The sequence below is a fragment of the Xiphophorus maculatus genome, chromosome 10, assembly GCF_002775205.1.
Source record: "Xiphophorus maculatus strain JP 163 A chromosome 10, X_maculatus-5.0-male, whole genome shotgun sequence".
In the NCBI taxonomy this organism is placed as follows: domain Eukaryota; kingdom Metazoa; phylum Chordata; class Actinopteri; order Cyprinodontiformes; family Poeciliidae; genus Xiphophorus; species Xiphophorus maculatus.
This window is the reverse complement of record NC_036452.1, coordinates 16759399-16774222: the sequence shown is the minus strand read 5'-3', so window position 1 is coordinate 16774222 and position 14824 is coordinate 16759399. Positions and strand designations below refer to the sequence as shown.

Below are 14824 nucleotides of genomic sequence, written 5' to 3'. Positions count from 1 at the left end.
CTACTCTTTGCTGGTTGCTGACATGACGCACCGTTGTGATACATTACAGTTTGGAGTTTTTAAGAAAAGGAATAACATGCTTGTGTTTTTACTTTCATCGAACGTCTTACAATCGGAACACTCCAGCCTTGTTTGGGCGTTTTATTCAACACCGTCTAAAAAAAAAAAAAAAAGGAACATTAAAATCATGTTTTCCTGCTGTGTATGCTGTAGGTAACACGTCTTGCCATGATTCCACACCCAGAAGATGCTTTTTTTTTTCTTGACTGACAGGAGCTTCTCTGCCCTTGGCTTGGTCTCCAGCTTTCGGGGTGGCAATGAAGAAGGCAGAGCTGGGCTTGTGCGGCGAGTTGAAGAGAAACTTTTGTTGAAATCAAAATTGTATGTTTTGACTTTCTGTTAAAGCCTCTATTATTCATGAACCAAAGAATCCCTGCAGCACTTTCTGCTGCAGCTGCTGTCATATCTACCTCGGATCCTGCAGAGTTTGTTGCATTTTGCCGGATTGTTTGGCGTGGTTTGCTTCGGGCGTCTGAAAGCACGGAGCATTTTGACTTTAGAGGAGAAGTAGTGAAGTGAGATTAAAGACTACATTTTATGATGGCGGCATCGAGACCATCTGATCATCTATAAGTATTTTAAGTAAGGATTTTAGAGTTTAAAATCCAACATTTTCAGATTTTGCAAGTGATGGCGACATACTTTATGCCGTCAAAGCTAAAATCTGGAATCAGTTTCGTTGCTGGATCCTTTAATGTGAACGACATATAAACGCAACGATTGTTTTTCTACATTTAAAACTCACAAATCTATAATTGGACGCATCTTCTTTAACAACCCTAAACATCTCCGTCTGTGTTGCCGCCTTCTTCCCACAGATCAGCATTCAGATCCTCACTGAGCCTCTCCATTATCCCAACAGGGAATCCTGTGCGAGATGTTTCTTTGAAAATCCGAGAGGAGCTGTTGCCGTCTGCTGCGCGCAACAGTGAGGAGGGAAACGCGAGGAGCCGTCAGCGTCCCATTAAACCGGGACGCCGATTCGCCTCAGTCTGGAGGGATGAGACGAGCCAAATTAACTGCGACGCGCAACGAGTTGAAAAGGCGGGAACGCTCCGGATGACTTTCTGCAGTTATTAGGCTGCGTATTCCGTAGCCCGAGCTCAGGGTTTGTGTTAAATTTATTCTTTGGTTGAGAGAATCTCAGGTTTGCTTTTTTTTGTTGTTGTTGTTTTTTTTTTGCAGGTTTTGTTGGCATCTTCAATCCACGATCTCCAGTGCACACTGGAGTAACTTCCAGCTGAGCATGAGGAGTTTGTGTTCCTCCCAGCATGAGGCCACGGAAAAAGTGAGGATTCTTAAAGCTGTTTTTTTTTTTCTCACAAATTTCTTAAAACTGTCACCATGATGTGGTAGATTGACATAACACAGATAACCTCTGCCTCCTTCCTGTAGTTCTATTGCCATCTGCAGAAATACAACAATCCCAATCAGAGCTGGGAGGAGGGCGAATGCGCCTTCAATCATGCTTGCGTACGAGCTGCAGCTGTACTAATGGTGGAAAAACACACTTATCGTGACAGGAATCGTCATCGGTGACCATTCTAACCAGCCTGAGAATTAATGGCAGGCTCTGTTGGGAGGAACTCGCTGTAGCGTAGCAGAGAGCAAGGGGCAAGGTGTGATTGACAGCGCTAAGACCCTCCTCCTGGCTCTGATTGGTGGTTTTATGACCTAGTAGTGTATTTCTGCAGATGGCACATATGAACCGATTGTTTGCAGCCTACTTGCTTTTATCCTGATTGCAGGTACAACTGAATTGTTAAATAGATACCCAGATATTTCTGGGTAAGTGTTCTAACACTACTACTGCTGTAAAAGTGTCACAAATATCACATCAGTGAAACGGATGAAGGCCGTGCAACAACAGAAAAGGCCGTGTTCAACCGCTACCACCACCATCATCGGCTCAACTCTAATCGCTCATGAGTTCCCGTGTCGTCCGTTTGCTCGTAGGTCTGAGTTTGCTGCAGCCCTGCGCCGATGCTCTCCTCAAATGTTTGTGTCTGTTGTTGCCGTCCGTTCCCCTGTGGCCGCACAACAAAGTGTTAGTGAGCCAGTGATGTCTAATAACCAGGCTGACAGACTGAGAGCAGCAGAAGCCAGCTGCTGTTCCACTTCCAGCAGTCAGCAGGGACTCACTCGCACACACACACACGCCCACAGAAATTACAGGAAGGTTCAGCTATAAAAGGATAAAACCTCTGCGTTAAAGACAGAACGCAGGTGGAGATTTAAACCAATGTTTAAAAGATCCTGCTAAAATGTGTGAGGGTGCTGGAAGGACAGAGTGACTCTGTAAAGGTGGTCGATTTTTTTCTTCAAGATGAAAAAGTTGTTTTGTTTCTGATCATTTTGCAAAAACATCAAACCGAGGGTCTCCATAGCGCTTGAGGTCGTACCGTTCCATCTTTTTAATATGACTTCTATAGTCATACTAAAATGTTTTCCATTTGTTCATTTTGATCATCTGCAAGCTTAGCAACATAATTGCTAACTGAACACACGACCACGGTGGCAGAACTACAAACCTCGGGGTATTTTGTGTGCGACAGAACAACGTCTCCAGCTGAAGTTCATCGAGGCTGATCGAGAAGAGGCAGACTATCTGAGGACGACTCCAGGTTGTTTTCTTGCTCAGAGTTATTCGGGCTCTCAGCATTTGTGTTCATTGCTAGTTCAAGTTCTTGTGCTTCCATTAAACTCCACCTCTTCTCCTCCTTCATCAGTTAAACTCCCAAGTGGATGATCCGCTCCTGGTTCCCGGTGGGATCCTTCTTTGTTGGCTTCATCTGCTCAAAATCCCTCCTAAGGATCCCTTTGGTGAGTCTCCTCAACGCTTCTCCAACCGTTCCAACTGAGATCCACTTAACCCGGATCTCAGATCATTTACCCAACTTCCTGTCCATCTTCTCTCCACGCTGCTACAGTCACCATGTCAACCTCAGCTTCTGCAGATCTCCTCAATTTCCTGGACCTTTGCCGTCACATCACAGAGTAAATTAAATCCTGCGAGAAAACCCATTGTATTTTGGTACTGAGCCGATACCAAGTAAACACTGGGTCCCTATCGTCGACTCCAACGCTGATACTTTTTAGTTTATTTTGGGTGTTTTTGTGATTTTTCTTTTGAATTATTTGGTTCAAAACTCAGGACAGAATCTGGACAAAGTTCAAGGGCGCCTACAAAATACGTTAGCAACATATTAACGTCATTTTTGTCAATTTTTCATCAATGAAGTGCAAAAACACAATTTGACAACAAAATCTTTTTTTTAAATAGTTATGATCCGATACCGATACCAACCTGGTATTGATATTATTTAGCATCTCCTGTGTTAAGAGCATGTAAAAGACCTGAAGGGGGCAGAGTTTCACCTTCCAGCTGCACAACAAACATAAACACAAAGTCAGTTCTACAAGAAAATGGTTTAGATCGCAGCATATTTAGCTGTTAGAATGCCCTAGTCAAAGTACAGCACTAAGTAGGACTTGATTATGAGCATATGATACTTTCATCTTTTTTTTTTTTTAAAGCGTTAAAAAAACTTGTATTTATTTATTTATTTATTTATTTCACTTGCAGTAATTTGTGTTGATCCTTTTGTTTGGTTGTTATGCGGCAAAGTGAAACAAACGCCTCAGTCTGAAACTGAAATGTTCTTCCAGAAACCATACGCTCCGCTCCTGCCAGATTTTCTTCTTAAAACCGAATCCGTCGTCTCAGCTGAACCTTTCCACCCGCGCTCCGAGCTCGTCGCGCAATCAGGGATCTCTCTCCCCCAGCCGGAGTTTGGCAGCAGGTAGCACAAGCACACAAACACGAAGCTGCAGGCTCATCAGCCCCCCTGCTGGCTTCACCTGACCTTCAGCGGGGATCCGACGAGCTCGCATCTCAGCTGCAACTGGAAACAAGCAGCTCTGGAATCAAAGCATGTTTAAAACCAGCAGCAGACGCACGAGTGCAGGAATGAATCCGGAGGGTGCGATACCTGCAGACGCGGCAGCGGTAACGCAAGTCATTTGTAGCGTACGAGACGGGGAAAATAAAAAATGAAAAAATCGAGATGCGCCACCTCCTCCATGGCGACGTTCAGAAATCCCTCAACAGGCGCAGTGTTGCCTTTGTTATTTTTTACGATGCGCAAAAGCCGAGGGGCGATACGAGCGCCTGGGTGGCAATTTGAAGAAACAGACATCTGTAGCTCCGAAAAAGGAAAAACGAAAATGATTTGGAGTGATTCATTTGAGAAGATGACGGAAGGGAGGAAGCACCGACCTGCTGTCGGTCAGGAACAACATTATGACTGCTGAACAGTGATGCCTTTACAAGTGGGTCAGAACATTCCCAAGACCTGCAGCTGGTGTGGAACGGATTCAATTTTTTTTTTTTTTTTTAAATCAGCCAGACTTCCTTCTTAACATTTCTCCAGCTTTCTGCTTTACTGAGTTAACTATCCGAGTTGGACAAACTGTTGTTGTTTGACTTCTGAGCGAGAAGTCAGACGACACTGCTCCCCTTCCGGTCTGTTACCTCGCTGCCACTTTGCTGCAGAACTGATTCAAAGATTTCAATCGATATCTTTAAAGCACTGGACAGCTTTTTTTTTTTTTTTTTAAAAAAAAAAAGGGGGTGACCTTCCTTAACAATTTCATATATATATAAATCAATTTCCTATTTAAAGTAAGTCCCTTCCTAAAATAACTTCCAGACGCTTTACATCAACCTGAAACTTTTAAAAATCAATCGTTTGTGTCATACTTCAGTGATTTTTCAGTCCCAGCGGTTCTTAAATTTACTTCCATTCATCTTCTCATCAGTTTCAACATGTCCTTTATTTAGCATTGATTGCACGTTAAGTACCGTGTAATAATCAGGGTGATGTGCAGTTAGTTTTCTCCACATCTGTGACGTTTGCAGGTAGACCAAAAGGTTTATGACTGCGAGTAATGATGCAGTCATTACTTTGAGTTTGTACATATTTAATAAATTTACAAAAATGCCAAAACAATATTCACTTTCTCACTATATGAAGTAACAAAATCAGAGAAAACTAGGGGGTACGAACACATTCAGGTTGCACTGTGTCGGTCTATCACATACAATCTCAATAAAACACCTTGCAGTTTGCTGTTGGGACGTTACATTATATGAAGGAGTTGTGGCATAAATTCTCTTCGAATTTTTTGTAATATTTCATTCCGAGAAGACGCTGATTTTCCATTCTTCAAGTGATCTTCTCAGCTTTTTATTCTCCGCTTGTCACACAGAGACCCAGAAACACACATCCTAAAAGTTTAATTTGAATCCACAAAACTGTTCCAGCTGTCAGCCAGTTCGCACGGCGCTCACGGTCACGGGAGAAAACAGAAACATCAGTGGAACTGATCCGCTCACTGCGAACGACAGCCGGCAGGCTACGTGTGAGGAAACAGCGACCCCTGTTGACAAAGAACTGATCCGCATCCAAGCGCGATGTGATGCCTTCACTGTCCTCCTCTGACGCCCCGCTGATCTCAGATCACTTTCTTTTCCCTCCCCGTCTTAAAATCAGAAGCTGCCACTTTAAGGCCACTTTGACAGATTTGCCTTGATTCAAAGGGAAGAGGTTCAGAGAGCTGAGAGACGGAGGCTCCTGCCATGTTTCCAGACAGAAACAGAAGTGGTTTGTTTTCCTGGGGTTTATTCAGAATGCAGACTGAACACTTCCAGGCAGACTGTAAACTTTCCCTCAGCACACATAGACTCCCGCCTTGCTGAACCACTGAATATTTTAAAGGGCATTTTTATTATTATTATTATTATTATTATTTATTTAATGTTAAGACTATCGACACACTGCGGATCTGGCCCTAAGCCTGTTGCTAAGCAACCAGGTGGTACAGGCCAGAGACGAAGATGGTCACTGGAGAGGGGAATTTGAGGCGGGTGATAAAAACAAATGGGAATACAGGGTGAAAACAACGCAGAAACTAAAAACGATGGACTCCCTGAACGTAGCTTTACACATAAGAAGAAGTCGGAGACGTTTTGGGTAGCAGTAGCTGGTGCTAAACAGTAGCATTAGCATTAGCTACTGTTTATATAAAGTAGCTGCTGTTTATGTAAAGTAGCCACTGCAGAGCAAAATCCACTCCAGTGTTGTTTCGCTTCAGGAACTAATCAGAGTAAAACAGATTAGAATCTGTTTTTCTTTTACGTTTATTAAATTTTTACAGCAGCCACTCCAGGCTTTCTAAAGCAACTTTTTAAAAATACTTTTGACAAGTTTTTTGGTTCAGAAAACAAATCCCCACTGAAGCAGAAACACAGCACCAACACAAACAGCAGAAGACGAGATGCCTCTCCATTTATAATTTACCTTCTTTGCCCTCCTCCCTCTCTCCCCTCCAGACAGTCTCCATAATCTAACCTGATGGTTCTGGCACCTCCTCTGCCTCTCGGGCCTGTAATTAATCACACCTCGGCGGTGTTGCAGGTCGGAGGTCAACTCATCAAGGTGAGAAAAACAAGGTCGACCGGATCGTCAGTCACAGACGCAGCCGGCTTAGGGAGGGGGCAGAAAAATTCAGAGCGGAGGGAGCAAGGGAGGAGGGCAATGAAGATGGATGAATGAAGCAAGGCAGTGGTCGCATGGCACCGACAGTTTTCTGCTGCTTCTCAATCTGGATGCAGAGGCAGTCATCGCACCCTCAAATCTGACATAAAATTAAAACATAAAGCGTACTCTGGACAGGAATCATGGGATCCAAGCAGCTTCTCATCATAAATGCAACGGAAAACTTGCTCAAGATGTGGCTGACAGGTTAGTTATATTTTGTCAATCCTTGTGGGTGGATGGAAAGAATATGGCCGAGTTGATGACTAAAACAAGAATCTCAGAAAAAGACAAATTGGAAGGGAAATAAATAAAGCACGTCAGAAAGTCGTAAATATTTAAACGTTGCAGGGCCGACGGAAGAAGCCGAGGTTTTCTATTGGAGGGATAACATGGCTGACACGCTCCTGGCGGCCTCACACTCGCACAGACACAGCCAGCCCGATCAATAATTGGTGATTGGAGCTGCAGGATGTGTTGTGAAGCCAAGCAGTGTGTGTGTGTGTGTGTGTGTGTGAACAGAGAGACAATGAGGATCGCTGGTGTGGCCAGAGATAAATGTGTGTGTTCAGTGGTGTGTCTGGTCATTGTTCTGTTTGTGTGGCTGCTGGCTTATTGATTGGACCGATAGTGTGATCTATGTTCTCTGATCAATAGCAGCAGCGACATCAAAGAGCTGCTGCGACGACCGTCACCTAGAGCTCTCCCTGTGAGCGCCCTGATTGGCTGATTACCTTTTAACTTGACTCTTCTTCGTCTTTCCCCTACTTTCACTCTAAAAGAGGAGAAGTTTTGGGGGAATTTTATGGTTTTGTTGAAAATGTTCCCAGAGTACCTTTTTTTTTTCTTTTTTTTAAATCCTCTGTGAAAAGAACTTTTTTTTTTTTTTGTTACTGAATTTTCCAACAAGACAAGCAGTTTATTAGTATTTATAATAGAGGAACTTTGCTTTTGAACATTCAAAAAGACAGACAGAGGAAGCCTTACAGACTTTTTTCTTAAATGGTTTTTATCATCCAGTTTTTTCACCCTCCCACAACCTGGCTTTGTGAACAATTTTGAGAATTACTAGTAAGTTTTAGTAAGTAGCCCCAGATCATCATACTCTCACTACCATGTCCTCCACTTTGGATACGATTTTTTTCCTGAAATGTGTTTGTTTTACTCAAGGTGTAACAACAGGTCACATGCTTCCTAAAAAAATAAAATAGAAAAAAAATATGCACTTTTGTCTAATCAGTCCACAAAATGTTAACCAAAAAAATATAATAATTGATTTAATTCAAAGTAAAATCAAGATTTAACAAGAGGGATAATTGCTTAGGCCAGTTTGGTTAGAATAACCCTTTCATTTCCTCATCATATTCTTTATCCAATATTAAAATCTGTGATAATCTGGAACATAGAAGCAAGACGATAAAGTTAAAAAAAAATTGAAGAAATCTACCAGGGCAAACACTTTTTCACAGCAGTGTTTGTATTTAAATTCATTTAAAAATATTCGTTATTCTGGCTGCTTGTCCCATCGATGCTCATAGAAGTAGTTTAAAACGCATACAAATTATTTTGTTTATCTGTTGGCTTTTTTGTTTGTTTGTTTGTTTTTCTGCATCAAATTGATGTTTAAGCTTCCCGGCTGCAGACGATTTCATTCAGAAAAGAAAGAGAAAAGAAACACTTAATCTTTTAGCAACTCGTCCGTGTCATGATGCAAGGTGCTGAAATGAAGCAGGGGTTAAAAGAAAAAAAAAAAAAAAACAACTCCAAAATCTCTGCAGCTGGAGAAAGCGACGGCTCACCTGAGTAACATGGCGTAACCGCTCTCGTTTTAGGGCTCGTCGCCACCCTCATGAATCTGTTTAACATCGAAACCAATTCAGATTAGGATGAGGAAAAAAACAAAAAAGAAAAGTGCAGCGAAATTATGAGTGAAGGTCACAGCAAAAACTATCAATTGCTGTGCCAAAACTGGCTCCTTGGTAACATTTTTCTACTTATCCTACATTTAACTAAGGAAAAAAAAATAGTACATTGAATCTCATCTGAAAAGTTTACATTTCACGTCCTTTCATTCGGAGGTCACTTAGCGTTTTTTTTTTTTTCCACGAGCAGAAAACCACAAGAATAAGTTCAACTCAGTTTTCCAGTGTTCGTGTGCTTAGCCGACACCAGGAGCGGAAACGGGTTCAGGATTGGGACGGAAGCAGCTGAAACGTGTTGAAGCGGCGACGTGGCTGGTGATGTTTCCTCGTCGTCTCGCAGGAGATCAGTTTGATCCGCAGCCCGTGTCAGTCGGCAGGCTGCAACGAGCCGTTTCATTGGGTTTAACAAAGCGAAGCGTGTTAACAGCTGAACACAAACCTCCCCCCGCGGCCCCCAACCAACCAACGTGTCTCTTTCACTTCCAAAGCAGAGTAAAGCAAAGGGCCCGGTGACTCCGAGCAGAAACAAACCGTATCACAGGGCTCACAAAGAAAACACTGGAGAAAAGGTTCAAAGTTTTCTCCTATTTTTTTGTAGACACTGCAAAAAAAAAAAAAAAAAAAATGTCCTGAAAATCTTGATTTATTCAATTTTAGAAACGTCACAGAGACCAGGAGGTAAAAAAAAAAAAAAAAGATTTCTTAAGGAGATGTGCATGATCATAGTCTTTTTTTTTTGTTTTAGAGGATATTTTAATTTATTTGACACTTCAAACGAGGACTGGACAATAAATCAATAATACATGTCATGACAGACGCATGATCAATATCAACAGATGACACGTCTGATCAAATATTCAATAAATTCACTGAACTCCAATCCAGAGCCTCACAGCATTCTGGGGAATGTAGGCAGAGGAAAGGCTAGCTAAGAAAAGTTGGTGCCATCAACTACCTCACTCACTCTTTGGTTCCCTCACTCTGGTTACCTAGCAACAACTTGAGGCTTCACCACCATGCCTCATAACTGCTCAAAAATAATAAGAAAAAGAAAAACAACAATGTGGAGTGAAAGCTGAGGATAAAGCAGAAGAGCCCATGCCACCAGAATGGCAGTTATTTCAAATATTTGCAACAAATAACTAATCAATAATTATCAATGGACTGATTCAAAACCCTTGGATCGTGATACGTTTTTCCAGCCATATTGTCCAGCTCTACTTCAAACCTGAAACACTGTGCAAACAACCAGCCGAAAAACCTCAAACTGTGCAGAATCCAACCTAAACATGGCCGTCAACAAACACCATAGCTGAAGGTTAAGGGTCGTCCTCCTGCTGGATGGTGAACCTCCCTGTCTGACCTGACAGTTGCCACGGATTTCTCCTCCATTTTCAGATGATTAACTGAACAGGGCTCTGTGAGATGTTTCCCTGCCCTGCTTTAAAAACCATCACATAAATTAAGAGCCCCAGAACACACAACGAGGTCTTGATGTTGTAACGCGACAAAAATCCTGAAATTATTCAAAAGTCACTGAATTGGAAACGCGATGACTATTAATCTGCGTTCTTTTTTTTCTTCTTCTTCTTCTTTACCAAAGCTTTAAAGTTGCCATGTGGGGGTCCATCTGGTCGGGCCGGTATGGACGGTGGGAGGTTTTGATCTGCGGCCTGTGTCCGCCCGCTGGCTGCAACGAGCCGTTTCATTGGGTTCAACAAAGCAGAGCGTGCCAGCAACTGTCATCCGAGCCGCGAAGCCAAACCTCCCCACGTGCTCCAGAGCAGCAGAACAAAAACAGGCGAACCCCCGCCGCTGGACCTCGGACAGCGAGGGTCCGCACGGCCATAAGGAGTCCATTATGCTCCCTGTGTGTCCCCGGCCCGGCCCCACGCTGCGGTGTCTGTAAAGGCCCGGCTCGGAACCGGCAGAGCTCTGGCACACGGTGCTCGGGACACGCCGCTAAATCCCATTAAGACTCTGTCCAGAGAGAGCCAGTTACTGTCAGTCATCATGAGGCCCTCCCCGCAGGAAGCCGCAGCACTTTTAATTAACTCTAAAAACAAGATGCACACTTCCAGACTGATGAGCTTTTTAATGTGTCACAACAACGAGGCTGCAACCTGCAGAGGTTTAAAAAAAATAAAATAAAAGCACGACAAGCTCCCAACTTCATCGGTTAATACGCTCGTGAACCAAACTTCACCTTTCAGTCCAAACTCTTGGGGAAGGGATGGATGATGAAGTGGTACTCCTGAACCCAATGAATTATTTAGTTCACTGTAACAGATATTTATTTCTTTAAATATTTTGATCATTTAAATCTGTAAAAATCAGACAATAAAGTTAGTTTCACTAAGATAACCAGATAATCACAAACACTGAAGAAAAAGAAAGCAAACTTTTCCTCTCTCAATTTCTGAGAATAAATCTGTCGTTTTGGAAATCCTGTTGGGATTAATAAAACGATTTGAATTTGCTAAATCCAAGATGACAGAATTGCTCTCTTATTTTAAGGCCTCAAATCAACGTCTCACGACGTCTTTGTGTGACATCGTAAAAAAAACCAACAAAAAAAAAAAACAAAGAAGTCAGCCAAGGTATGAGGAAGAGAACTGAGGGCCTCCTGAAAGTCTTGTAAAATTTTCAGATGCATGAAATTGTCACGTCCGCCTGTATATACAAGTATAAACAGCCATACCCGAAGCTAAGATGTAACATTTTGTAAGGAGAAGCCAAACAAGGTGAGACTGTCATTATCCACAATAAAAAAAATAAAAAAAAGGCTCATATCAACATGGGCTGAAAGGCCAATCAAAGAGGAAGAAGCTGTTACATCAAAGGTCGGATTGCTCAAATGCACCCAGGGACAAACATCCATAGGAGTTACAGGAGTTACATTCCTTTGAGCTGCGTCCTGTAATTTATGCAACTAAATCTCAACTCAAATCTGGAACAAACTTCCACAAAACTGCAAAGACGCCGAGTTCCTTTAAAACGAGGCTAAAAAAACCCCCAAAAAAACACTTGTTTAGAGGTGTGTAGCAAGCAGAATATTGATCAACATATTTGATGCACATTTGCTTGATGATTTTGACAATGACATTTTACAAAATGCAATGTTTATGGCTCGTTTTCTGCTGACTGTATCATGTTATTATTTTGTGAAGCACTTTGAACTGGCCTGTTGCTTAAATCTGCTATGCAAGTAAACCTGACTTGACTTTTGGCCCATGCGGAGCGTAGGAGCTAAACAACACATTTCTTTACATTTGGGAGAAAAAGGCAAACGGCTTGACGACACTTTCCCCAACTGTGAAGTAATGGGGTAGCAGCACCATTGGGGAGGAGGAGAGGAGAAATCATTAAATGGAAATATTTTAGTACCATTTCAAGACTTCAACTAAAACATTAAAGCTCGTGGAACAAATGGGTCCTAGAAATGAACAATGATATTGAGTATACAGCTACGCGACTTCAAAACAAAAACAATGCCAACACAAAGCCGCCAGTCTCGGCGCCACGGCAAAGTACAGGCAGAGCTGAAAAGTTGTGTGTGAGCAAGACAGCTCTAACTCAGTTCAAGAAGTACTATCAGGAGCAACGAGCAAAAACTTTTAGCAAACTATTTAAAGAAACCGATGGAAGAACATGCAAAATTCAAAAGAGCCACATTGTTAAAGACTTCTAAATTCGAAAGAAATCTGAAATATCAACTCTCGTTTTAGCATATAGAAATCATTTTTGCTATCCTAACCAATGTTAAACAGGAAAGTTTAGTCTGATTTAATGTCACTGAGACTGTGTGGGGGGGGAAGGGGGGGAAAAAAGTGGTTCCACTTTCATAAATTTACTGAAAAAAAATCAATATTAACATCTGCACTACAAGCATCCACATTAAACGTGATTTAAAATGACAAAACTGGAATAACTTTGGAAATGTTGCAAGTATAAAATACTAATCTCTCCTGCTTTACTATCATAAAATATGCTCCATTTTAAAAGAGAGAAACATGAATCACTCCTTTGGTTTACTTTAACTAGTCATTTCTATTTTTCTTTCCTTTTATATTTAATTCTAGGATTTTCTTTTTTTATTCTCCATTTTCAGATATTGTTTTTATTTATCCCGTTTCTGAATTACTTCATAATTGTTTATTCAGTAACTTTATTGTCAATTCAATACGCATTTAATTCGTTAACTTATTTTCCAAATTTCGATGCCATTTTTATGTTGTTGTTTTTTTTTATATTATAGAATTCAACTTTATTGTCATTGCACTGTCACAAGTACAAGCAACGAGAGGAGTTGTTGATAAACTATATAAGAAATATCCAAATGTGACAAAAATATTAAATAAATTTGTAGCAACTGTTGTGAACGGTCAGGCAAAAGAAACTTATACATACCAAAAAAATTTCAACGACCGGGCTGCACAAGTTCTATCACCCTGATTTAAAGGCAGTTTAATATTTACTCAAAACAGATTCAAGGGCTGAAATATTCAGGAAAAGGAAATATCGCTTTTCTGGAATAACTAGAGAAACTGCAGCACATTTTATTTTAGTCTGTTTATGATTTAAATGCAGGCAGCGAAAGGCCCTCCAAAAGCCGCTTGCATGGTCCAATAAGACGGGATGTTTCCTCTCCTGCACCCTCCTCGGTCCACAACGCTCACTGACTCGCTTCTAATCCCTTTTTGATGAACTTGGTTAATGGACCTCCTGCGGTGGCTTTGGCTCTGTTCATTAGGCAGCACACGACCTTCTCCACGCCCCCGGATTCACGCAAGCCACGTCCCCCCCGTGTCTCTCGGGTCCATAAATTCCCGTCCCAGAGTTGGGGAAGTTTGAACTTGCGCTTCCGTCCCCGGCGCCGTCTGGGTCTGGTTCTGCTTCAGAGGAACAAGTGGAGACATGCCGCCGCGTAAAAGCCTGTTTGCGCCCTTCATCACCGCAACGCCGGAGGGCGGGGTCGGCCCCGCGGCCCCCGTGGATCTCAGAGGGGACATGCACGCCCTGCTGCAGCGGACCCGAGCGCAGGAGCAAGCCGAGGCGGCGCTCTCCAGAGACAGCCGTGAGTTCTGCGAGGCGTCCCCGTGCGCCATCGTGGAGCTCCGGCTGGGCCCCGCCCTGCACTACTTGCAGCCGGACAGGTGCGCCCTGGAGCGGGCGCAGAGGCGGCGGCGCCTGGCCGCCAACGCCCGGGAGAGGAGAAGGATGCTCGGACTGAACGTGGCGTTCGACCGGCTGCGGAGCGTCATCCCGAACCTGGAGAGCGAGAAGAAGCTGTCCAAATCGGAGACTCTGCAGATGGCCCAGATTTACATCAGCACCCTGACTGAGCTGCTGCAGGACGGGACCGGGACCTGCGGGCCTTCGGAACCGAACAGAGCTGGACCCGAGGGTGAGGTTCGGAATGCGGAGAGGAGCAGATAACCGGAACGCGTGACAGAAACTGAGGGACATTAAAAGACTCAAACTTTTTTTTTTTTACTGTTTTCTACTGATTGTAAATAAATCCTGCAATAATGTTTCTATGTTTTTATATTCACGTCATTTAAGAGATTTCAGATTTTTTTTCTCCCTCTTTTGACACAATATCCTCAAAAAAAAAAAAAAAAAAGAATTAGTGCCAAGTGATAATTCAGGACATTGAGGGGGGGGGAAAAAGCAGTCCGGCAGTTACTGAAAGTAGCAATTTTTATTATTTTAAAATTATATACATGTAACCAAAGACACAAGTCTGCAAATTGGTACAAAGATCAAGTTTTCCTGCAGAAACTCTCTGTCCATCCGTCCAAAACAACACAACTGGGCGAAAAAAGAAAAAAAAAAAAAGCTTCAGAAAATGAAAAATAGAGTCCGATTCAGAAAAGTCTAGCATCTAAAATTAAATTTACCCCCCCCCCTCAATTTCCCCACAACCCCACCCTTTACAACCCCAGACCCACCCATTTTAACCCCTCAAACCCTCAAATAACTTTCCTCCTATACGAGGAAATCAATCTATGTACAGGGACTATGTACAGAAAGCTCTTCCATTCATCCTGCAAACGTCCGGGAATAAAGCTCTGTAAACTTGTTTAAAGGAGTGTGAGGATTGAATGTGTGTGTGTGTGTGTGATGACACGTGCCTCGAACAAATTAAGAAACCTTTGAAGAACCTGAATTTGGTATCTAAACAACAACATCGGATCCAGTAGAACGCTAAACTGGAAAACATAGAACACACATTTGAGG

At 42.6% G+C, this 14824-nt stretch overlaps 1 protein-coding gene across 1 annotated transcript; it reads left to right on the top strand.

The window, feature by feature from the left end:
* Window positions 1-12938: 12938 nt before the first annotated feature.
* On the top strand, window positions 12939-14129 carry LOC102225806 (protein atonal homolog 1-like). Its single transcript, XM_005805382.2, has one exon. The coding sequence runs from the start codon at window positions 13499-13501 to the stop codon at window positions 14018-14020; it is 522 nt and encodes a 173-aa protein (XP_005805439.1). The 5' UTR covers window positions 12939-13498; the 3' UTR covers window positions 14021-14129.
* The last annotated feature ends 695 nt before the right edge of the window (window positions 14130-14824 follow it).